This window comes from Lepidochelys kempii, chromosome 3 (assembly GCF_965140265.1).
Source record: "Lepidochelys kempii isolate rLepKem1 chromosome 3, rLepKem1.hap2, whole genome shotgun sequence".
Classification (NCBI taxonomy): domain Eukaryota; kingdom Metazoa; phylum Chordata; order Testudines; family Cheloniidae; genus Lepidochelys; species Lepidochelys kempii.
Genome location: NC_133258.1, coordinates 7,258,821 through 7,282,624, shown reverse-complemented (window position 1 = coordinate 7,282,624; position 23,804 = coordinate 7,258,821). Strand labels below are relative to the sequence as shown.

Below are 23,804 nucleotides of genomic sequence, written 5' to 3'. Positions count from 1 at the left end.
ATCAATGGCAAAAATTATATCAATGGCAAAAAATAAGGGAATACAAATCATTGTCACTATTTTATTGAGTGTTGGCAATATGCTGTGCCCTGAACGGAACTTGTAAGACGGCCCAGTCCTGTCTCAAAGGGCTTATGTTCCGACAAAACATGAGACGTCCATATGTGCAGAGCATGTAATAACAGAGGTTATGCTGAATAGTGCAGCTGGCACAGAACCACTACTTACAATAGCAGAATACAATATGACTGGTTGCTCCCATAAGCATGGAATCCAAAATAAAGACAACTGATCTGGCAATCTGAATCTGTGGATCAACATTTCAAATCTTGCTATTATGTAAGTAATGCCTATTGTGCAACAGGTGCTGTACAGGCAAGCACAAGGACACTGGATGAAATTTTCAGGAATGCCTAAGAGATGGAAGTTTTGAAAATTTTAATCCCTAATCTCTAGTCAGAAGGAATTTTGCAGACTGGTACTCCCTGCAAGTCAGCCTAAACGTCCTAGCTGAAAACAGAGCCCATTTACTTTAAATGGTTACTTTCTACTTCTAAAAGAAAGGGAGTCCACCATGATACACATTCCTGAGAGCCAAGATCAAGTTTAGTAACATTAGCTTTAATAAAATTTTTAATTCCGTTTAAAGTATTTAATTACTGAACAATTAGAGAAGCCATTCCCTATAATGGGCCTCTTTGCCTCAGCGAGTAGAGATATACCAGAGATGTTGACCGAGAAGGTCTTCAGTGTACTAAACAAATATATAAACTGAAAAAAGTGGCTGCTATTCAAAGAGAAGTATTAAGGCTAAAGGCAATTGTGGTTTACATACTTTTAGATTAAATAATGCTCGTTTTCTTTAGATTTAAAAAAAAAAAAAAGTACCACCAACTAGTTTTGCAACATGGTTAAAAACATGCCCAGAACATAGCAGATTTTAGTCCTGCTTTAAATACAAATCTCAACACAAACTAACTATTGACTTGTTAACCAACATCTCCAACACATATGCAGCTAATAAGTCTCAAAGGCAATTGATGTTTCATAATTTTAAAAAAATATTTTTCCTAATTGTTCACAATAAACCCTCAGAAGCTTGAGGCCAAAATCCAGTTGTTGCCTTTTTTCCATGCAATTATATTACAGAGTTACACATGTCTAGATTAGACCAAAAAAACACTAGATGTACAGCAGGAAATGATTCTGCACCTGGAGGGATCCAGCTATGTGGGACCTTACTTGTAACTTTCTACAGATTCTGAACTATTGATGTTTACTACTTCATAAACAAAAACAGACCTTTAAAAAAAAAAAGCTGCACAAAAATTTATGTTGAAAGCATCTCAAACAAAAACATTTAAACTGATATTGAATCAAAAGCCATATATGAATATAATGGTGCAGAAAGATGATACAAATCAAATGTTGTTTTGGTTCTACAGGGAAAAAAGAAAAAAAAACGTATTTGATCAGAATCCTGTCCTTGAATTTAAAGAGAAAGATGGTTTTTGTTGCTCAATGCCTCAAACATGACAACTTTTGTTCTATAAATCAAGTAACAGGGAATATAAACAAGTTTACTAATTGAAAAGCAACTTTTAAAAAAGATAAATTTCAGGTTCCTTCAATACACAAAGATGAACTACAAGAAGCCTTCCTTCCTTGTTCAAATTCAAATTAACCAGGCCTTTGTGCTTCTATTCACTCTTTCCTTCCTTTTAGATTCATTCCTGTTACCATGGGAACCCCCTTGCTGTCAGGCCTTAAAGCCTAGCAACAGGCCAAGCTTAGCAAGGGTGTGAAAAGGGGGGAGTCAAAGGGCAGAATTTGGCTCATGAGAATCAGAATGCCAACCTTTGTCACACCACAAAGGGCTGGGTAACCATAGGAACTGAGCTCTGCAGAACAGAGAAAGTGGTAGGAGTATCATGGCCAAATCCACATTATGGGAAACAAGATGTGGAAGGTGCTATTAAATACGCAAACATTAAAACACACACACTTACTTCAAGCTTCACTCTGATATTTTTTTTAAATGTTTTTGAACACGACTTAAAAAGCTTATAGGCTGAAATATACACTTTACTATACAAGTTTTAGGTCAACATATTTTTATGATGTTAACTACAAGTAGTACCATACGAAACTGGTATAAGAGTGGAGAAATAAGATCCAATAAATCTCAGTATCCTATGGGCCTGCGTGATGCTGAGAACTCTGCTTTCATTGACTTCATTGAGAGCTGAGACTGATTAGTATTGCAAGAGGAGCTCAGAACATGGTTGAATTGGGTCGTACATAGGCATAGACTGCCTGAAGGAGAATCCTATTAAAATAAAGATTGAGTTTGCACAACTAATTTAATCAACACACAAAACCCCACAGAATACAGAACATAAGATCAAGGGTCCAGTTTTTTCTTTTATCCTTATTGCTCTTGGAGTAATTTGACTGGCTGGGCTCATATATGGTATGTTAAAATGTGATCAGTGTAATGATCATTTAGACCTTCTATATAAAAACACTTAATTATATCACATCTTTCTTCTTGTGACTTGTTTTGGTGACATATTTGCCCAACCCCTCCCAAGTTCACATCTTATGTAGTTGATAAAATTCACTTTTAAATAAATAATAATAAACTTATTTTATAGATAGAAAAAGTGTGGCATTCCAAGAGGCTAAGGGTTCAACCCTGCAAAGAGTTTCACACTGCTCAGAGGTGCAGAGTTCTTCCATTTTCAGTGGCCGAGTAGAGGGTATTCAGCACCTCAAAGAATCTAGCACAGGTGTCACACAGGATCCCCCACATAGGAGGCTGCACGCCCAAGCATGTAGGTGCTATATTTGGTCTGCAAGGAAGGATGGGAGTTAGGCATAGTCTCCTCAATGAGTAGAGTTACAAGTCCCTCACACACTCATTTCCTTTCTTGAAAGTGGGCAGGGTACAAAAGAGGAGCTGTGAGGGTGGGGTTTGAGGGGCTGCATAGGTGAAGAATAAGCATGTCTGAGACAAGAACTCAAGCACAATCCACAGCATTTTAATAAGGTATGTGATACAGCATGACCAGAGGGCAGCAGGAGAGGGTTCGAAGGGAGCCTTACTCCCTGTAGAGGGAAGAAAGTTTGCTATAGATTAATTAAAGCACCTGAAGCCAATTAGAGCACCTGAAGCCAGTCACCTGATAAAAGACCCCTGCTTCAATCAGACAAGAGGAGTTGAAGCAGAGTGCATTCGTGTTGGAGCAGAGAGCAGTTTGGAGGGAAGCAGAGGAGAGTTTGGAAGAAGTACTGTGGTGGGCTAAGAAGACCAAGACCCTATGTAAAGGGACACCTAGTTTGTGCAGAGGGAGGGTAGGAAGCCCCACAAGCTGAAGGGCAGGAGAGGGAAGTAGCCTAGGGGAAGGAACTGCTAGTTCAAGTGGTTTACTGCTAACCCTAGGGCCCCTGGGCTGGGACCCAGAGTAGAGGGCAGGCCCGGGTCCCTCCCTCTCCACTCCCCTCCTCAAGGAGTCTAGTGGGGCAGTTAACAGCCCAGTTCAGTGGCAAGAAATGGTGCCCTGAACCTCCCTCCACCCCCCAAGAAGAGAAAGCGCAAGACCCATCATAGTAGTGCCGGCAATTTGCCACACTATGCACTCCTGTCAAAACCATTTTCCCGCTGCTGCCACAGATTAGAGTAATTTTGCAGCCACGCAACAGCACTCGTACAAAATTTGTTCAAAACCAAAATCCTCAAAGCCACCATCAGAGCATCTTGTCTGCCTCGAAGTCCATCAAAACTCATCTCTTTGATGGTGCATACAGTAAACTACAACCGGATAATGGCAAGGCAGATGGCAAGTCATGATTACTTCTGACTGGCTAAGATGTAGGCAATTCTTATTTGTAACCCTGTCTCCTTATCCAAGCCACTTCTTTCTCATTCACTGGTTGTGGATCATGTTAAACCAGCGGTTCTCAAACTGTGGGTCAGGACCCCAAAGTGGGTCGCACCCCTTTTTAATGGGGTTGTCAGGGCTGGCATTAGACTTGCTGGGGTCCAGGCCCAAAGCTGAAGCCTGAGTCCTGCCACCCTGGACCAAAGCTGAAGCTAGAGAGCTTCAGCTGTGTATGGCGGGGCTCAGGTTACAGGCCCCCTGCATGGGGCTGAAGCCCATGGGCTTTGGCTTTGCACCCCCCCTCCCTGCCAGGGGGCAGGGCTCAGGTTTTGGCTTTGCTCCCCTCACAGGGCAGCAGGGCTCAGGCTTCGGTCCCTCCTCCCAGGGTAATGTAGTAATTTTTGTTGTTGGAAGGGAAGTCATGGTGCAATGAAGTTCGAGAATCTGTTTTAGACTGTAAGATCTGTGGTTTGTACAGCACTTAATCGTTTATGTTGTGGTTGCACCTAGAAGCATCATTGTGCTAACAATGACAACCTCAGAGGTCTCACGTCGGCACTTTAAGAGTCTATGAAATTCTCTCACTGAACAGGAAAAAGTTCTGAAACTATAAAAAGTATTTAGAAGCAAGCAATTCGTAATTGCATAGCCAAGCCACATACTCAGGCAAAGGCCTAGGTAAACATGGACCTTACACAATACCTTGAAGGACAACCAACTCAGGCTCCAGTAAAATACCAAGTGGAGAGAGTTTCAGGAGTCAGAGATCCTCCACTACAAATGACCTGCTGACAGAATAAACCTGAGGACTCTAGTTAATCTTAATTGCCAGGAGGATATGTACAGAAAAGGGTATGGTCTTACAGTAGCTGGGACTAAAAATAGCTGGGACTTGACGGGAAAGAGGGGTGCACAGAATCGGATACTTGGACATCATAAGAGTAAGGCGGGAAACCAAAACATAAGAAATCCAGTTCTAATCTAGTGTGAAAAACTTGATAAAAATCCCATCTAAATTCCACATATTGTTGGAGATAAGACTAAGATTGTCTAGTCAGCATAATGAATGTAACCTGAAGTGGATTATAATGCAAAATGGGAGAAAACTCAGGAGTTAGTTAGGTAGGTCAATTTATGCCCATTTTCTTGAGGCAGCTGTCATGAAAAATGTCTGGTATGGTAATTAGTGGAATGATATATTTGTAAACTAAAAAAAAGTAAGTCAAACTGAGCAAAGAAATTATTTTATCATCAATGACAAAATCCCTCTAAATAAGGTTTTAAAATAAGCTAAACACAAACAGGTTCTGTATTATTTATATTGATAGCTTCAGGGTTTTGTTTTAAACAGTCCTTCTCAATGCTAGTAAACTATGAAAAAACATATGTACAAGTCTTCTTGTCTGAGTAACTAGAATTTCTTTTAATCTCAGACATAAAAGGGAAATAGCCAAGCTTATTTTTCATCTAGAAAGTAAAATCTGAAGCACTGCATAACATTCCATTTTGGATACTAAAAAAGTTTAGTAAAAAATATAATCTTTGGAGTAAGTCTGGAACATACTGATCATCTCATTAACAAAGTAGGAAAGACCAGGCAGATACAATATTAACTACAGCATCAAGAAACTTGTAAAATGAATTCTGTACTGTTGCCCCATGCAGGCCCTTTATTGAGTGAGAGGGTGTAGTCTCTCAGATATTCATTCACATTTTTAAGTGAGCTATAGATTTTTCTTTAAGACCAATGAGAGACTTCCAGTCTTCATAGCAGCTTCAAATTTTATTTTTGCTCTTAGCATACCAACGATCTAAAGACAACATCATGTATGTTTAGCTGATGTTGCAAGACACAAAGAAATTTACAAACTCACCAAAGCAAGGTTTTCCCACAAGTGTTCAGGAAGGCAGAGTGCAACCCACCAAGTTATCCCCCTGCACTCTAGAAGCGGAAGCAATTGGATTTTTTTTTTAAAAGACAGATTCAGACTGTTGACTTTGATATTACTCTCAATTTAAAAAAAAAAAAAAAATTCTCTCCTGATCAGGAAAAGCTGTGAGTGTGGTGTGGGGAGAGGCAGGGGAAATAAGACTAAGTATGGTAGGATCACCATCCTTTACGGCAATTGGGAGGAACACTGCAAGACATCATGACATTGATTGAAGCAATAATAAAAAAAATAAAACAGAGATATCTGTATGCAGACAGGCCATGACTAGCACAATTTGACTATATTTTAAGTTAAGCAGTCATCTGACTATTTGTAATAAGTTAGTGTATGTGTTCCACCTTTCCCAATAATTCTTCTTTAAGCCTCTGCCAGATGCTGCAGAATTAGCTTCAGTGCCAACCCATCTGCCTCCATCCATGACCCTGAAAATAAGCCTATTGTAAATAGAGGTTGATTAAGATGCAGCTCTGTTTTAAATTGCATTCTTAAATAAAACCAATGATCTTCATGTGCTTTTAGTAAATTGTAGTCCAAAAGATCTTATACCATTAAGACCCAAATTCTGTTTCCATATTTCCAGTTAAATCTTAATGCAGAATTCTGTCCCTTTCTTTGTATATGGGAAGGCATAAACATGCCAGAAGGAGTATGTTTTCATTCTTCATTTATTTGTAGACAATAGTGCAGTTATTTAAAAAAAATTCTTAAAATGAACTTTTCCACAATGCCTCTTATTGTGTGTATTTTGAAGATTTTTATCAGTTGTGCAAGAAGAATTTATGCAGAATTTTACCCTCCCAACTTGAGGATCCAAGAGACCAGAACACAATATTGGCTTAAGTTAGTCTTTTTAAAGAAAAATCTATTGCATTTCAGTGGGATGACGAATGCTGATTAGTCAAGAGAAGGAAACCAAGGCCATTTAAAAATACCTGCCTGGTTTTGTAGTGTTCAGGTTATCACAACACCTGACAATCTGTAAGTATAAATGACAAACCTTTAGTTTGTCCCTAAGACAGAGGATTGCTCCTCACCACCCTACCATTCTTCCTTGCAGCCCTGAAAATTCTCGCTTTAGATACCCCAGTTTCCCTGAATTATACTGGTATCCTCCGGTCATGGCTCTCCACGTAACTTACTGTAACTGCTCATATTGCATTGTGAGACAGGTGGAATCTCAATTTAAGGTAACCTTCACTTTTCCTGTGGCTGTTAAACAACTCTAGCCATAGAATTTCATGTAAGTCCTCCTTGAATTATACAGTGCTCTAGTTCCATCAGGTTTAGTATTTCAGTTCTGGGTAGGCTCCTATGTTACCACCTCAGTAATAACCTCTTGTTCTTCACTGCTTCCATCTTCTTCTATGAATTGCTATTTACCAGTCTGCAGAATTACAAGCCTCTCTCTCGAACAGGCAAAAGGCAGCATCCAGCAGCATAACAGCTGCTTTTTTCACACATATTACAGTTTAAATCTATGCCTGGATTTTACTCTGTTTGTGGCCTACAACAACCTACAAAAGCTTTTCCATTGAAACCGTCCACCTCTTTCCCCTTTGCTCCTCATTTAGGAATCCAGCCACATAATCTGGGTTTTCATTATGTATTTTCTGTCTTGATCTTTAAGCTTACATTAGGATGAGCGTTGCTAACTGTTTAAACCCCCCCCCCCCCAAACCTATACCAGATGCTCTACAATCCACATGCTGACTCAAGAGTGGCTCTGTTGAAGCAAGAAGGTCCCCAGGCAGGCTGTTGTCATGGTGTGGTCATTGAACTTGAGTTCTACTCTGCACTGTAGGTTCAAGCCCTACCCTTGGCACTTTCCAGATAATGTGCCTTGTACACATTCCTTGCTTTCTGACAGCACTGTGCAGGGACTCCTTTTGCAAGTTTTGCCCAGAGACCAAAATACCTGGTTTAAGAGCGATTTTTAAAGTGTTAAAAACACCATATGTAAACTCAGATTTTACTTTAAAAGTATCATCAAGGAAAGTTGCATTGATTAAACAGAGGGAAGACTGGTACACAATAAGGATAATGTACCATGTTTCCAGAACAATGGAACGGAGTATGATCAAAGGAAAGCAAATCACTCGGTCATCAGGTCAAGGAGTTTCTTATACACAGCTCCCCTAATATTGAATAGATGCTCATAACATTTTCAGATTCTTAAAACTTTTCTCGTGCAGAGCGGGAAATATGGGAGTCAAAGTGGTGAGGGGAAACATGGAAAGAGGTGATGGAGTAGTGCTAGGAGGGTCCAGGGATGGGAGGAACTCGGGAGCAGAGGAGTGGGAGTTACGAGATAGAGAGAAATTAACTGGAATAAGGATGGGAGCCTGTCAGCCCCATGTTTCCCCACCCCACCCCACCCCCGTCCTGGCTGAGGAGGGGGATGGGTAGAGGGGTGTAGGGGAAGATCCTTCCTGTTCACAGCCCCATATCTCAGGGCTACCAAATGGCAGATGAAATCTAATGTTGATAAATGCAAAGTAATGCACACTGGAAAACATAATCCCAACTACACATATAAAATGATGCTGCCTTAATTAGCTGTTACTACTCAAGAAAGATCTTGGAGTGATTGTGGGTTGTTCTCTGAAAACATCCACTCATTGTGCAGTGGCAGTCCAAAAAGCTAACAGAATGTTGGGAATCATCAAGAAAGGGATAGATAAGACAGAAAATATCATATTGCCTCTATATAAATCCATGGTATGCCCACTTGAATACTGCATGTAGATGTGGTCTCATCTCAAAAAAGATATATTGGAATTGGAAAAGAGTCAGAAAAGGGCAACAAAAATTATTAGGGGTATATAATGGCTTCCGTATGAGGAGAGATTAATAAGACTAGGACTTTTCAGCTTGGAAAAAGAGGTGACTCAGGGGGGATGTGATAGAGGTCTATAAAATCATGAGTGGTATAGAGAAAGTAAATAAGGAAGTGTAATTTACTCCTTCTCATAATACAAAAACAAGGGGCCACTAAATGAAATGAATAGGTAGCAGGTTTAAAACAAACACAAAAAAGTATTTTTTCACGCAACACACTGTCAACCTCTGGAACTCCTTGCCAGAGGGTATTGTGAAGGCCAATACTATAACGGGGTTCAAAAGGCAGCTAGATAGATTCATGGAAGATAGCCATTGATGGACCTATTAGCCAGGATGGGCAGGAATGGTGTCCCTAGCCTCTGTTTGCCAGAAGCTGGGATTGGGTGACAGGGCATGGATCACTTGATGATAACCTGTCTGTGCATTCCTTTTGGGGCACCTACCATTGGCCACTGTCAGAGGACAGGTTACTGGGCTTGATGGACCTTCGGTCTGACCTAGTATGGCAATTCTTATGCCACCCCTGCAATGGAACCTGAACTCTGCCCTGCTTGGAGCTGGCAATATCCACTCAAAATGGTTCAGTGACAGTGGTGGCAAAGGTTAACAAAACCATCAAGAGAAGAGGTTCTTCATCTCTTGTCTTCACATCAAAAATGGACGTCTTATGGGAAGTTGCTTTAGTCAATCAGAAGTTACTAGGGTCAATCCAGGAGTAGCTGGATGTAATTCTCAGGAATGCATTATGCAGGAGGTCAGACAAGACAATTTAATGTTCTGTATAAAAAAAGGCTATGCATCTACAGTAAGTAGACTGAGGAAGGACTAAGAACATAACATTGTGTTGTGTTCCTCACATTTGAATTTCAGCATTTTTCTGCATGCACGGTTAGGTGTCACTGTATTGAAAGGTAGCAAGATTAGTACACTAGTTTGTTAGAGCTATGACTATGATATAAATAGGTGTATGTATACCCCAATGTATATTTGATCTCTCATTTCAGCACTGAACGTTGTAGGTTGCCAGAGGTGGACGAGGGTGTCTTCTTGCCAAGGAGACTGTCAGAACTCTGCTGGCACACATGAACGCAGTCTCCAGGACTTAGTGGGGGATAAGTGAAGACAGTGTCTCAGAAAGAATCCTCAAGCCAAGGATGAAGGGGTGGTAATATTTAGCACATGTGGGATGATTTGTGTGGAGTAGACTTAGTGTTTGAGCATCCATGGCTTCTGTTTGCTATACCTAACATTCAAGTTTTGTCTTAGCGGAGAAAAGATGTTAGGCTTTGTCCTACAGTACTCATGTGCTCTGTGCATCTGTGAAGATAGAGTGCTAACGTGTTACTGGTATGTTGGGGGCATTACTCAAATGAGAGCTGAGTTAAGGTTGTGTTGGAAGGATGGGCTATACTTAACTTTGTATATCCTGGTTTTCAGAGGTTTAAGGCTAGCCACGCTGCACATTCTGGAATGGCACTAGAAACCTGGGGGCAACTTTTGATTAAATGACCCTAAATTTAATTTTGTACATGTCATATTACAGACGGTGTAATATGTGAACTGAAGGATGTAGATTCAGCTTGGTTAAGGATAAGGATGAAGACCAGTGAGGATTAATGGATCCCTGTGAACTACCAGTGATCCATTCATCTTCACTGGTCCCTAAGGGTTATGGATAAGGATGCTTGCATGGATTTGACTATCCTTGTCTAAGGTACTAAATTGTATTAAAAGATAGCTAAATTATAGTAAATATTTTGCTACAGTCACTTTTATGTGTGAGCACCTGCTGTAATTGCCATAAGATAATACCTTTCCGAATGAGATGGTCCATGTTATCATGTACAGTGATCATCTGGGATATATTATGTTAGTCTGAGCCACACTGGGGAAAAGTTTTAGAAAGTCTGCCTTAAAACATGGATCCGTTGCCAGAATTTCACTTACAGAAACTGCTACAAATGAGAGAAAAAAAAAAGATATCTACAGATTGTGTACATAGACACCTTTTCTGCATTTATACAGACAAAAAGCCTTAAATATATAAAAATATTAACCCTCCTAAAATGGCACACACTTATTTATAATTTGTGCATGAATAATTAGTACTGATCAGTGCTGGACAGCTCCTAGTGACAACACAACAATTTGGACAGCTCAATGTGACTAATATGATTTAATCCAGAGCAGCACATCAGAGGGTTTTTATTAGTAGTAGTAGTTTAAATGTGCTTTGAAAAGTGTTTGCCAGTTACGTGCATAATCCAATGCCCCACAAATAGAATTAGTTTTCTTAATATTGCAAATTACTAAACTACTCAATGTATACAAATTTAGAAAATTCTATTCAATCTACCATCACTCCATTTAGGGAGAGAAGAGATGTAACAGCTTTCAGCATGGTCTAATACTTAACAGTGGATTTGGGATGACATTTACTGGAATAACTGGCATTTGTCAGCAGTCAAAAGAAGCAATTCAGCTAAGAGATCCTCAAGGACTCAATGACCTTCTAACCCCTTGAATGAATGAAGTCCTCCCCCCACTGCCTTTCAGATTTGAACAGGCCATATTGAGGGAGCACAGTCGGAAACCTAAAGCTTTATCTTTCCTGAGAGTAAAGAGGGGGGGGGGGGGGTGGATCTGATTACAGTTCCCATTCTTAAGCTTTCATTCAGCATCCTATGCGTAATATTTCCATTTTCCTTTGCTGAGTCAAGGTGATTTGATGATGCAAATAGAGAGAGAGAGACAGAACCCATCATGAAAATATGGATTGTCTTCACTTTATGGTTAAGAAAAAGGCTACTAAAAGAATGGAACTGAAATGACAATAGTTAATACTTTGAGTTAGAAAGCATATAAATAAGGAAACTTCATTGGAAGAACTTAACATTTTCATCGAGCATATGCAGTATATGAAAAGGAGAGCACAGTGTATTTTTAACCCATGAAATGACAGCTGTTTCTATTTTCTTTTGCTTAAAAGTTTACAATTTAGTACAGGACAAGAGAAGGGCAAACAGTACCCATCTTTTAAAAGGAGGAACAAATTGGACCTGAAGAACTAGTCAGCCTAACTTTGATGCCTGCAAAGATACTGGAACAAATTATTAAACAATCAATTTGTAAGCATTAGAGGATAGGTGATAGCTAACATGGATTTATGAAGAATGAATCATGCCATACCAGCCTAACTTCCTTCTTTGGCAGCGTTACTTGCCTAGTGGATAGGAGGAGAAGCTGCAGACATGATATACCCCTAATCTTAGTAAGGCTTTTGACATGGTCCCATATGATATTCTCATAAGCAAGCCAGGGAAATGTAGTCTAGAGGAAATTACTAGAAGGTGGATGTGACTCAGGGACCACTTGGTGCCCACTGGCAAATGGCAGTTTGTCAAAGGATGCCATGTAACATTGCCATTGAAAGCCTGTGTCACACCGATCGTCACTGCAAAAATGTGTAAGTATACACAGAGAAGTTATTCTTTTAATGTTTAAGTTGAGGCTGGTCATCAGAAGAGGAGAATCATCTCCTGCCTGAAAGAAATTTATTTGCTCGTCTGGTTACATGTATATTGAGTATTGAATACTTTACAATGAACGCTTATTTACAGTCTGAACAAAATGCTAATCAAGTGATTGTTCAGGAGAGATTCCACCCAGGAAAAGACAAACAGCAGGGGATACCCTGTTTACAAGTGAAGACAATGGATAGGTTGAACTATATCTGCAGGTACAGAGGTACACCTAGGTGACAATCTGCCACCTAGCTTGTCTTATGAACAGAGGATCACAGCTGGTCTGCCCGTTTAATGCTGGTAGAAAAAAAAAAACAACTCTGGGCAAGTTATCCTTTATGAAACTGGAGAAGTCTTGTTAGTTAAGTTCAGGATCTAGAAATATATGTAATCATTCCCATTAATTTTACTTGTTTCTTCTTGAATCTGTTCTTTATTAAACACTTATGTTCACTACACACAAATCTAAACACTATGAATTGAGTAGAGAAGTGATGTGGAGGTGAAACTGCTAAGCTGGCATACTGTTCCTTTAGGAGCAGCAGACCTGCAAGTTCTGAGCCTGTCCAGTAGAACAAGGGCTGGACACTCCAAGGGGGACGATTGGAGTGCTTAGGGGTTGGAGTGTGCCTATTTTTTACCTGCAGAGGGACAACAGAGCCTGTATGGGCTGAGATGGGAGCCTGTATGGGCGGGTAGCTCAGTGGTTTGAGCATTGGCCTGCTAAACCTAGGGTTGTGAGTTCAATCCTTGAGGGGGCCATTTAGGGATCTGGGGCAAAAACTGGGGATTGGTCATGCTTTGAGCAGGGGGGTGGACTAGATGACCTCCTGAGGTCCCTTCCAACCCTGATATTCTATGATACTTGTAGCTGGTGGAGTCAGGGAGCTGACTCTTGGCAGGCACAGACAAGGCTTCCTCACACTAAGGGCAGGTGGTAGCAAGGTGCCTCAAACCTGGGTACTCCAAGAAGCATCACAGTTTGTGCAAAACTGATTGAAAGACTGTACACACAGTAATCATCAATAGTTTGGTGTCAAACGGGGGGAAAGAGATGTATCCAGTGGGATCCCACAGGGGCCTGTCCTAGGTCTGATACTATATAGTGTTTTAATTAATTACTTGGATAATGGAGTACAAAGTGTGCTTATAAAATTTGTAGATGACACCAAGCTGGAAAGGGTGCAAGCACTTGGGGAGGACAGGATTAGAAGTCAAAGTAACCTTGACAAATTATAGAATTAGTCTGAAGTTACCAATATGAAATTCAGTAAAACGTGCAGAGTATTACACATAGGAAGCAAAAACATACATATCAAATGCACAAGTACAAAATGGGAAAATAATTGGCTAGGTGGTAGTACTGCCTAAGAAGGACCTGGGAGTTATAGTGGATCACCAATTGAACAAGTCAACAACATGATGCAGTTGCAAAAAAGGATAATATTCTTGGGTATATTAACAGGAGGATTGAACAGAAGACACAGATGGTAACTGTCCTGCTCTACTTGGCACTAGTGAGACCTCATCTAGAGTACCGTGTTCAATTCTGGGCACAACACTTTAAGAAAGATGTGGATAAACTGAGTCCAGAGGAGAGCTACAAAAATGATAACAGGTTTAGAAAACCTGACCTTTGATGAAGGGTTACAGAAACCTATGATACAAGCCTTGAGAAAAGAAGTCTATGGGGGGACATGACAATAGTCTTCAAACATATTAAGGGCTGTTATAAAAAGAGGATCGATCAATTGTCCTACATTCAGTGAACATGGAGAAGTAGTAATAATGGGCTTAATCTGCAGCAAGGGAGATTTAGGTTGGACATTTGGAAAACCTTTCTAACTATGGACAGTTAAGCACTGGAATAGGCTACCAAGGGTGGTTGTGGAATCCTGATCATGGGAGTTTTTGAAAAGGTTAGACAGACACCTGTCAGGGATGATCTAGGTATACTTGGTCCTGCCGCAGCACAGGAGCTGGACAAGTTGACTTTTCAAGGGCCCTTCCAGGCCTACATTTCTCCTTTCCCTTTGTAATTCATAGAATCCTACAAAGTCTCACTAATAATAGTTTCAAAAATTGTATATCTGGCAGTTGTAGTGACTGCCAGGTTCCAAGATTTGAGTTTTCATTTTGTTTGGGGCATCCTGAGATTTTCACATGCTAGTAAGATTAGATGTAGAGATGTTAAAGAAAATCCTGTGGAGAAGCCCTCCATAAAAATACAGATGAGTTGCATCATATGCGCATTTAACTTACCCGAATTCAACTATACATGCTCGGCAAAAAAACAAACAAACCAACAACAACAAGATACCTGTAAATAGGGCAGGCGATTCCGCCCACCATTCCACTCAATGAGCATATGTCCCAGAGTGAGCATGATATGGGAGACGTGAATCTGCTGTTCCCTCAGTCAGTCTCAGTTCCTGCATGCCTCTCATAGTGTGAGCATCTCGCCATACTGAGTGTGATTCTAGTGTTTAAAGATACTGTATGTATTTTTCATACAACATGGCCCCTAACGCAAGCCAGCTACTTCATCTGGTGCTCAACCGAAGAAACAGAGATCTGTTCCAATGCTGGAGGAAAAACTGGCTGTGTTGGACTTATTTAGAGACGGCATGTCGGTCTCCAACGTGTCATGTAAATATGGCCGCAACAAATCTAGCATCCGTGCCATCAAGATTCGAGAGAGAGAAATTCGTCAAGCCATGGCATCAAGTGCTCCAATAACTGCTAAGGTGACGAGCCAGGTGTGTGATAAGACTTTAGTGAAGCCTGAAAAGGCATTAAACTTATGGCTGGAAGACATGAACAGTAAACGTGTGCCTATCGATGGCAACACGCTGCGAGAAAAAGGCTCTTAGCCTCTATGCGCTGTTCAAACCTCCCGCCGAAGAGGGACAGCCTTCTGATGAGAAGGAATTCAAAGCCAGCCAAGGTTGGTTTAAACAGTTTTAGGAACTGCTTCGACCTCAAAAATGTGCAGACGACTGATGAAGCTGCATCTGCCAATGAAGAGGCAGCAAACGCCTACCCTGAACAGTTAAAGAAAATCATAGGAGAAAAGGGCTATCTTCCGGAACAAGTTTTTAATGCTGACGAGACTGGGCTCTTCTGGAAAAAGATGCCCAACCGCACTTACACTTCGAAATCAGAAAGACAAGCCCCTGGTTTCAAAGCAGCTAAAGACCGTGTGACTGTGTTGTTTTGTGGCAATGCGGCTGAGCATTTAATAAAGCCAGGCTTGCTCTACAGGGCTGCAAATCGCCATGCCCTAAAAGGCAAGAACAAAAATCTCCTGCCTGTGTTCTGGCAATCAAATAAAAAGGCTGGGTGACGGCAGCATTATATCTGGATTGGTTCCACAAGTGTTTCATTCCAGAGGTCAAGTGGTACCTCGAAGAGAAAGGACTTGACTTTAAAGTGTTGCTGATGGTAGACAATGCTCCTGGCCACCCTTCAGCACTCCGGTTGTGCATAACGACGTTGAAGTTGTCTTTCTCCCCCCCAATACCACTGCCAACCTCTCAACCAAGGCATGATTCGCTGTTTCAAGGCCACATACACAAGGCTTACGTTCTCACGGATATGTAGCACTATGGATGCTGATCCCAATTTTAATGTGATGGAGTGTTGGAAGTCCTTCAACATTGCCGATTGCATCCATTGCCTGTTTAATATAAAAGTGATGCAATCAAGCCTGAAACAGTCAATGCATGTTGGCGAAACCTCTGGAAAATGTGTGAGTGATTTTAAGGGTTTCCCGACAATTGACAAAGGAGTGAAACGCATTTTTCAGGCGGCCAGGCAAGTGGGTGGTGATGGCTTCGTCGACCTCCTTGAGGAAGAAATTGAAGAATTAATTGAGAGCCATAGAGAAAAACATTGACTAACAAAGATTTAGAGGAACTGATAAAATACTCTACAGTTGACGACGACCAACAGGAAAAGCCAACAAGTTAGAATCTTCATAAATTTGCTGAAGCGTTCCAAGCAGCAAAACACTTAGATTATTTAATTTCTGAATATGATCCCTCTATGGAACGAAGCCTCAAAATCACACTTAGTATTACGGATGATTTAAAACCATATCAAGTAATGTTTGAGCAGCTCAAGAGACAACAACGACAGTTGCCAATCACCATGTTTTTCAAGGAAAGACAACCAGCAGCAGATGAGCCTATGCAATCAACTTTGAGCTGAACCAGAGCCAACCACTTTATCTACAACTTGCTCTCCATCCCCTGTCTCCTGGATCGACATCAAGCCCTGACAACCCTCCGTAAATACCCCCTGTAATTAAAAATACAGTACTGTAAAATTATATTTTGCATATGTACTCTTTATATACTGTACATTACTGTATACATTATACATATTACTGTACAGGGTTGTATACACAAAACTATATACAGTATACTGTACTTTATGGACCATTTAAGGGATTTTCAAGGATAATTTTGACAATATGCGATTTTTGCCTTATGTGCAGACTTTAGAACCTAACCCCCGCATCAGATGCGACTCCACTGTACATAAGGTCAGTTACAGCACTGCAGAACACTGAACAACAAAGCCGCAAAATCAGAAAGAGGTGAAGTTTTCAAGAAAGGAGAGGTCTATAAATATCTGCTGCAGATACTCTTATTTGGTTGAAAACTATTAATTCAAATATTGGAATGTCCTCATGTTTTTACTAGAATATCATTCCTGTAATGTCTATTTAAGGCTAAATACAAAAAAGCAAGTAATTCCTTCTTGCTACGTGCAGATGTTAAAAATTTAGGCTAGGTCAACATAGGGAATAAATAAAACCAACAACTCCTACTATTCTACAGACTAAGTCTACTAGGCAAGAAAGAGTACTACGTTGGTGTTCCACAGAAGAGCCCAGAATGGGAGACTGACCCACTTTCTCACTTTGCTCCATGTGGCTGCCACTGTGGTAACCAGTGTGGATCATGGAACAGAGGCATAGTGTGCTTTCAATAAGATCACTACTTAAATGGACAATTTTTTTTTAATTGGATGAGAGCACGGATTAGGTATACATGCAAAACAGCAGAACAGACAGGGAATGAGTTAACTCCCTTCAAAAGGGAACCAGACAGGTAGCTGTCCCACCCTGAGGATGGTGTTCAGTCTGCTGGGTCAGAAGACAGAATTCCCACCTGGGCTCAAAAGCTGCTATATGAACAGGAAGGGAAATCAGCTTAGGAGGCTCAAAGTGAAGGATGAAGTGTTTTCTTGTATCTGCTTCCAAGTACAAAGAGGTAATGGAGCAAGGAGGCTCCGAGAGACTGCTTTAGCCCTACCAGAAGGCTGTATTTATCACCAGAAACTCCAAAGCCCTGCTTGCATAAGGTCTGGTCTCCCCATAAAGTTATACCAATTAAAGGTGCGATTTTATACCTATTTAGTTAAAACAGTATAACTTGTGTACAACACTTATATAAGTTTAACCCTGCCTATATCAGTTTAGCTTGCACTTCAAAATTAATACAAGAGTTCACACAAACTGATTTCGCTTAACTGTTTCAACTTTTAAATTAATCCCTGTAACTTGTGACAGAAAACGGCTAAAAGAAATTTACATCACTGTAACTGCGCTGATGTTGATAGATTAGTGCAGTTTTTCAAATGTAGACAGTGTTCAAGTTAAGACTGTTCAGCTTCCTCTGGCTGAAGTCAGTTTGCTGGATCTGAAATAAAAACTCTTTAGCTAAACCAAAAGGAGGAAATCCTTGGTCTAAACTCTTTGTGAAAGTCTCTACTCTGGCCAGTTTATAAAAGCAAGTTTTTCTAATGAGCCTAAATCTGAAAATAATTTTTAAAAGATTTCAGACAAGTAAATTATGCTCTTATTTACTCTCAATTTGTCCTAATATAACTCCACTGATTTCTGTGGAGTCACTCTGGAGTTTCACTGTGTAACAGAGCAGAACTTGGCCCTATGTACTAGATAGAACCCTTTTGTACACAACTTCTAAAAGGAATCTGTTGGAACAACAACAACTGTCTAAGTAGGGATTTTTTCCTCTTCAAGAGAAAGAGGATCTCTCCCTCAGAGACTCAGTTTTGTTTCCTACCTAATGCCACACAAGCTAAGTACCCTGTTTAATTAGGTAAATAACGTATACTCCATTTCAAATTGCCTGGATGACTAAACCACCCAAGCCAGATCCTCATCTACAACTTCACAAAAAGAGTAAGACCGACCTAAAATATTCTCAAGCCTTAGGTAAGATTTTGACCTCAAAGACTGAAACTCCTTATTGGCTCAGAATTTGATCAGAAGGTAGGAAGTTGGTACTGGTAGTTTTGTGGAGCAGAATGATGGAAAAGCTGCATTCAGCTTAACATTCACTATTTTTACTCTACAATAGAGATTTGAGTTGGTATTATCACTTTCCGAGTATGTTGTTGGAGGAGTTTTTTCTTTTTTATTGTATTTGTCTTGCCGTACATAATATAAATTTTAAAAACATTTTGGAAATGAAAATGCTATTTTATTCAACCTATTTTCATTTGCAAGGCTATCACATTGAGCCAAGGTGGGCAACTGGTAATTATCTCATTTCGAACACCTCTCAACCCTCTTTATTATTCTGTATCAAGTATTATGCTGTACGATACGTGCAACTGTCTTGTCTTATGTCATCAACATCTCAACTCACTGCCAAACAGGATTTCTTTAAGAAAACCCATGTTACTAAAAACGTATTTCCTTAACAGATCACCAGCTATGAAGACAAAACAGTAGCCTAATCTTAGTCAGGATCAATATAGTTTGTTGTTTGAACAGCTGGTAACTGGGCATAACATCAATACCAGATTGTCACTATCTCATGGGAGAAATGGGGAGAATGCATAAGGGACAAACCCTTATTAACAGTGACCACCTACAGTCATTAAAGTGCACTAGCTATACACTGTACATTTATAGAGGCAAAATATGGAATAAAATTCCATTATAGATTAAAGCATTAACATTACCAGTGTCCATCACACACAGAACTCATGATCCCACCATTTAGAAAGAACATAGGAGAGCTAGAGATATGAAAAGAAAGGGAACAAAAACTATACAGTGACTTGGAAACTATATTTCTAGGATATAGGAAGAAGACACATGATCATGTGCGCCAGTGGTTCTCTCAACTGGGGGTCTGTGGGACCCCACAACTGAAACCCCAAGCCCTGGTGCCCCTCACTCATGGGGCTGAAGCCCCCAGCTCCCCGCTCCCCCCTCAAGTCGGAGCAGCAGGGAAATGAAACCCAGACCCGAGCTCCTCCTGCCTCTCCCACCCGAAGCTGCGAACAGCAGGGCTGAAGCCCCAACTTGGGCAGAAGCCCTGAGCCCACGAGCAGAGTTGAGGGGGCATGAGGGTGTTGTCCCCCAAAACTGCAGTGCCTTCCCCAGAGTAGGACCGTCCTGTGGACAGCTCCACACCCCCCCCCCCCCAAGACACATACCTCCTCTTCTTTCTCAGCCCACTTCAGGCCCCACCCTCTGGCCAGATCCTAGGTGGGAAGCCAAAGCCAGGCAGTGCGGAGCAGCTGCTCCTTTGGCTGGTGGTGCCATGGAGTGGGCAGCTATGGCATTCCCCCATCTGCTGCTGGTGCCCGGGGTTGCGGCTGCTCCTCAGCTCCCAGACCCCTTTGACTGCTCACGCAGCCGGTCAGAGCTGCCCAAGGCAGGGACCTGGAGAGCCCTCAGGAAGCAGCTACCAGCACACAGACCCAAACAGGTCGGTGGCCTGCTGAGGTGAGTCGGGGGGGGAGGGGCAGCACTCCCTTTCTGGACCCTGCTGTGCAGAGCTAGCCTGAGCCCTGCCGGCCCTTGGTCCCCTCTCGCCCAAAATAGAAATCAAACTACACCTGTGCCCAAGGGTCCCACCCCTGGCCCAGAGCCCCAAGTTCCCCCTGCCACCGGGCCCTGCAGTTTTTAATAGCATGTTGAGGGGGTCTCAGAAAGAAAAGGGTTGAGAACCCCTGGTGTGCGCAACTCCTTCACAGTTGCATTGGAAAGCCAAATCTTGAGAGCTGCTGAGCATTCATATGCCCACTGGCTTTAATCAAATCACAGCCAAGCTCTACAAAAAGGAATTTCTCAGACACTGTAAATGGAAGGACAAAGATTCTTCGTATACAAACAAGAGGCCAGTAGAAAAGACTCCCAAGTAGGTGACTGAAGGACCATCACAAGAGATATTCAAGAACAGATCAGATATATTAGTGGGAATTATTATTATACTATAAATGAATAAAGTGGATGATGTACTGTAGTCCTACAAAATGTGGTAGTGGGGAAACGGAAATCAAGGCAGATAACTGAACTAGTCTTATCTGGATTTATTCTATATATAAAAAGAGTAGTAAGGTACCATTACAACAACAAAGAAAGTTTAAGTTCACCAATTCACCTGCCTGAATAGAAGCAGCTTAAAGGAATGGGTTGCCAACCGATATTCTTGTAACCTGGGAAAGCACATGCATATATTTTTCTATCAGACTAGTGGGACACCAAGACAACACAATCTGTAATAACTGAGGAGGCAAAAATATTCTTCCATCCAACCACAAAACATCAGAAGGATATAGTTTTATAACTAAGTCCTCCATTGATTGTTTAGCATTACTGTATAAATTAGTTTATTGAAAAGTGCTTTAAACTAACTTTTGCTGACATATTATTCCAAATATGCATTCTCCATCAGCCAAAAATATTTAAAGCTGGAACCCTTGAGTACTTTTGAACGTAAACAGTTGTACTTATTGTTCATTTTATATATTATAATATACACACACACACAATGTGGTTACATATTTGTAGTAATTCTTAACAGTATATTTTATGGAATCATTTGTAAGGCAAATGGCATCTAGGCGCTTTACACTTTTCAAACAATAAGACAACAGGCAAAATACTGAAACTTTATAATAAATATCCTTTATATAACCATCCTTCTCCTTAATTCCCAATTGCCAAAAATAATCTCGTGGTCAATTAAAGGCCTATCAAATACATACTTTTGAAAGAAAGCAGATTAATTCTTACCTCCATTGCTAATGCTGCAGTTTGCTGGTCATAATGATTCAGAAGATTAGGCATAAAGGTGGTATTGTAAGGCAGGTCTTGGCACATCCTTAAGATGATTGGCTCACAAGAAAATAAACTGTGTCCACTTGTATGCCCCACCAAAACATCCAAGAACAAAAGAGAGCAGAACATCAAGCTAGTAGCCATCCTTCCACATGTGAATGGGAGCCAGTCACGGAGGCCTGTCAGATTATCCAGTGCACACGTTCAGATATACATGTACCGAAGGTTGGGCTTTAATGCCAGTATTTTTGCTGCTTGTTTGTTAAGAGTCTTCAAAAACTGAAATACTATTTGTGCTGATAGAGTCTTATTCACTCAGTCCGATAGAACACTCGAGACAGATGGGACATCTTGTCTTTTCTTTTCACATTATATAGGTTGTATTAGGTTAACGTGTCAAGTTGATTAACCACATTCCCACACGATAGAACCCATCCTGTTGAAACAGTAGCTGAGCTATGTTCTTCTTTTAACATATGTTCTATAACAGCCTAAAACAAAACAAAAACAGTAAAACCACTATAGTTAACTTCAAAATTAAAAATATAGTTAATTAATATAGAACAATATTAGCACAATAAATATTTAAGGTAATTTGTAAGTGTTGAAGCCAAGTGATTAAATCAAGAGACTCAGAATCAGTTTTCAGTTCTCATTTTTCAGTCTCTGTCTGAGACAGAAAGGGCTAGGTGCTCCAAAAATAGCTTGTTCTTCCTGTAGGGAAGGAGGGAAATGGAAGTGCCAGTGCTTCTATGTGATGAATCCTAAATATTTCCATCAAAGAGACATTAAGGCCTGGTCTATACTTAAAAACTTGCATCTACATAGCTACAGCATACAGGCATGTGAAAAATCCACACCCCTGAGAACGCAGCTATGCTAACCTAACCTCCAGCATAGCTGCAGCTAGGTCTATGGAAGAATATCTCCATTGGCCTTTCAGAGTAACAGCCGTGTTAGTCTGTATTCGCAAAAAGAAAAGGAGTACTTGTGGCACCTTAGAGACTAACCGATGAAGTGAGCTTAGCTCACGAAAGCTCATGCTCAAATAAATTGGTTAGTCTCTAAGGTGCCACAAGTACTCCTTTTCCATTGGCCTTGCTACTGTTGCTTACAGAGATGGAGCTCCCACCTGCAATTGAACTTAGCCTCCGAATTTGGAACTGCCCTTTGAAGAATTACAACTGAGTTTTCTATGCAATTATTTTTAGTGGAATATTTACAAATGTTCAGATTGAACGTTTAAAGTTTTTTATTTTGAAGTTTTGCTTTTTTGTTTCTCTAAACAATTCACACACAAATACAGTGATAAATCTCAAAAATGCAAATTTTGAAAAAAATATCTTGAATAAGGAATAATTCTAATTGAATTATGCCAAAATTAGCTGTTGCAGGATTGCTCAAATCATCTACTTTTGTTTTCAGATTATACTGGCCTGCCTCTGACACATCTGCCTATTCTCTTGGTAAACCTTTAGGCAGGCTGGGCAGATGAGCTGGAATATAAAAAAAAGCAGACGTAATGAAAGGGTCCTGGAGGACAGGAGCTTTAGAAGAGAACAAGTAAATGAGAAAGTAGAGGAGTATTGACACTTGAACAGCTCCCTTAGCACCATTGCCTCTGCTAACCAGCACATTAGGCAGCATCAGACTAGGCAAGAGCCTCTGCTCTGAGGCATCAGCATATCAAATAAAAGGAGTACTTGTGTCACCTTAGAGACTAACAAATTTGTTAGTCTCTAAGGTGCCACAAGTACTCCTTTTCTTTTTGTGAATACAGCCTAACACGGCTGCTACTCTGAAGCATATCAAATGATACCATAATGCTGCTACCTCAATAGGCCTGGGAACCAAGGCAGCAGCATCAGGGAACTACTGCAAGCACTGATGCCTAGGCACAGAAGCAATGGATTCCCCCCAGCCAAGGCCTCCCAACATGACTTCATTCTCTTACATAGTCACCACATCCTAACTAGTCTCTTGAAAATCCTATAGCCCCCACTCACCCTACCCCACCTCCAACAAAGTATGGGAGCAGGAAAGAAGATACAGTGATATATGTGAGTGGGACTAGTGTGTTTGACTAGGGAGGCATGAGCAGAAAATCAAAAGCTTCTGCCTTCAAGTATCAGCACTTTAAAGGGTTCTTCCAGTGCTGCTTCCTTGGTTCAAGAAGTACCTCAGCATAGAGGAGCTAGCTCCTATATACCCCAAGCTACCCAGATTGCTCAGGCCTCTCCCAATCAGGCCCTGCTCTGCAATGGTCCCCAGGTCCTTCCACACCTCCTTTTTGCTTTGAGTGCACCAAGTTGCTGACCCTCTAGGAACCATTGCAACAGCTGATAATAAGTCAGAGCACAACATACTCCACCCATCCCTGTCCCCAAAATATCCTGAGGCTGAGAGCTGTGAAAGAAAGAGTGTATGGTTTTCAGACAGTTTTACGCTGGCTGGGGAACCCCTTTATGCAGCTGTCATTCCCTGGGGC

General features: G+C 40.9%; 1 protein-coding gene across 3 annotated transcripts in view; it reads right to left on the bottom strand.

The window, feature by feature from the left end:
* The window catches only part of FZD3 (frizzled class receptor 3), a 104,500-nt gene that overhangs the window by 77,107 nt on the left and 3,589 nt on the right, over positions 1–23,804 (bottom strand). For 2 of the 3 annotated variants that reach the window (XM_073335623.1, XM_073335626.1), the window contains exon 2: positions 21,272–21,807. In XM_073335623.1, coding sequence (XP_073191724.1) covers positions 21,272–21,460 — 189 coding nt within the window. In that variant the 5' untranslated portion in view covers positions 21,461–21,807. Of the gene's footprint in view, positions 1–19,686; positions 20,225–21,271; positions 21,808–23,804 lie in introns of those variants that run through there. The other variant, XM_073335624.1, reaches the window with a different exon arrangement.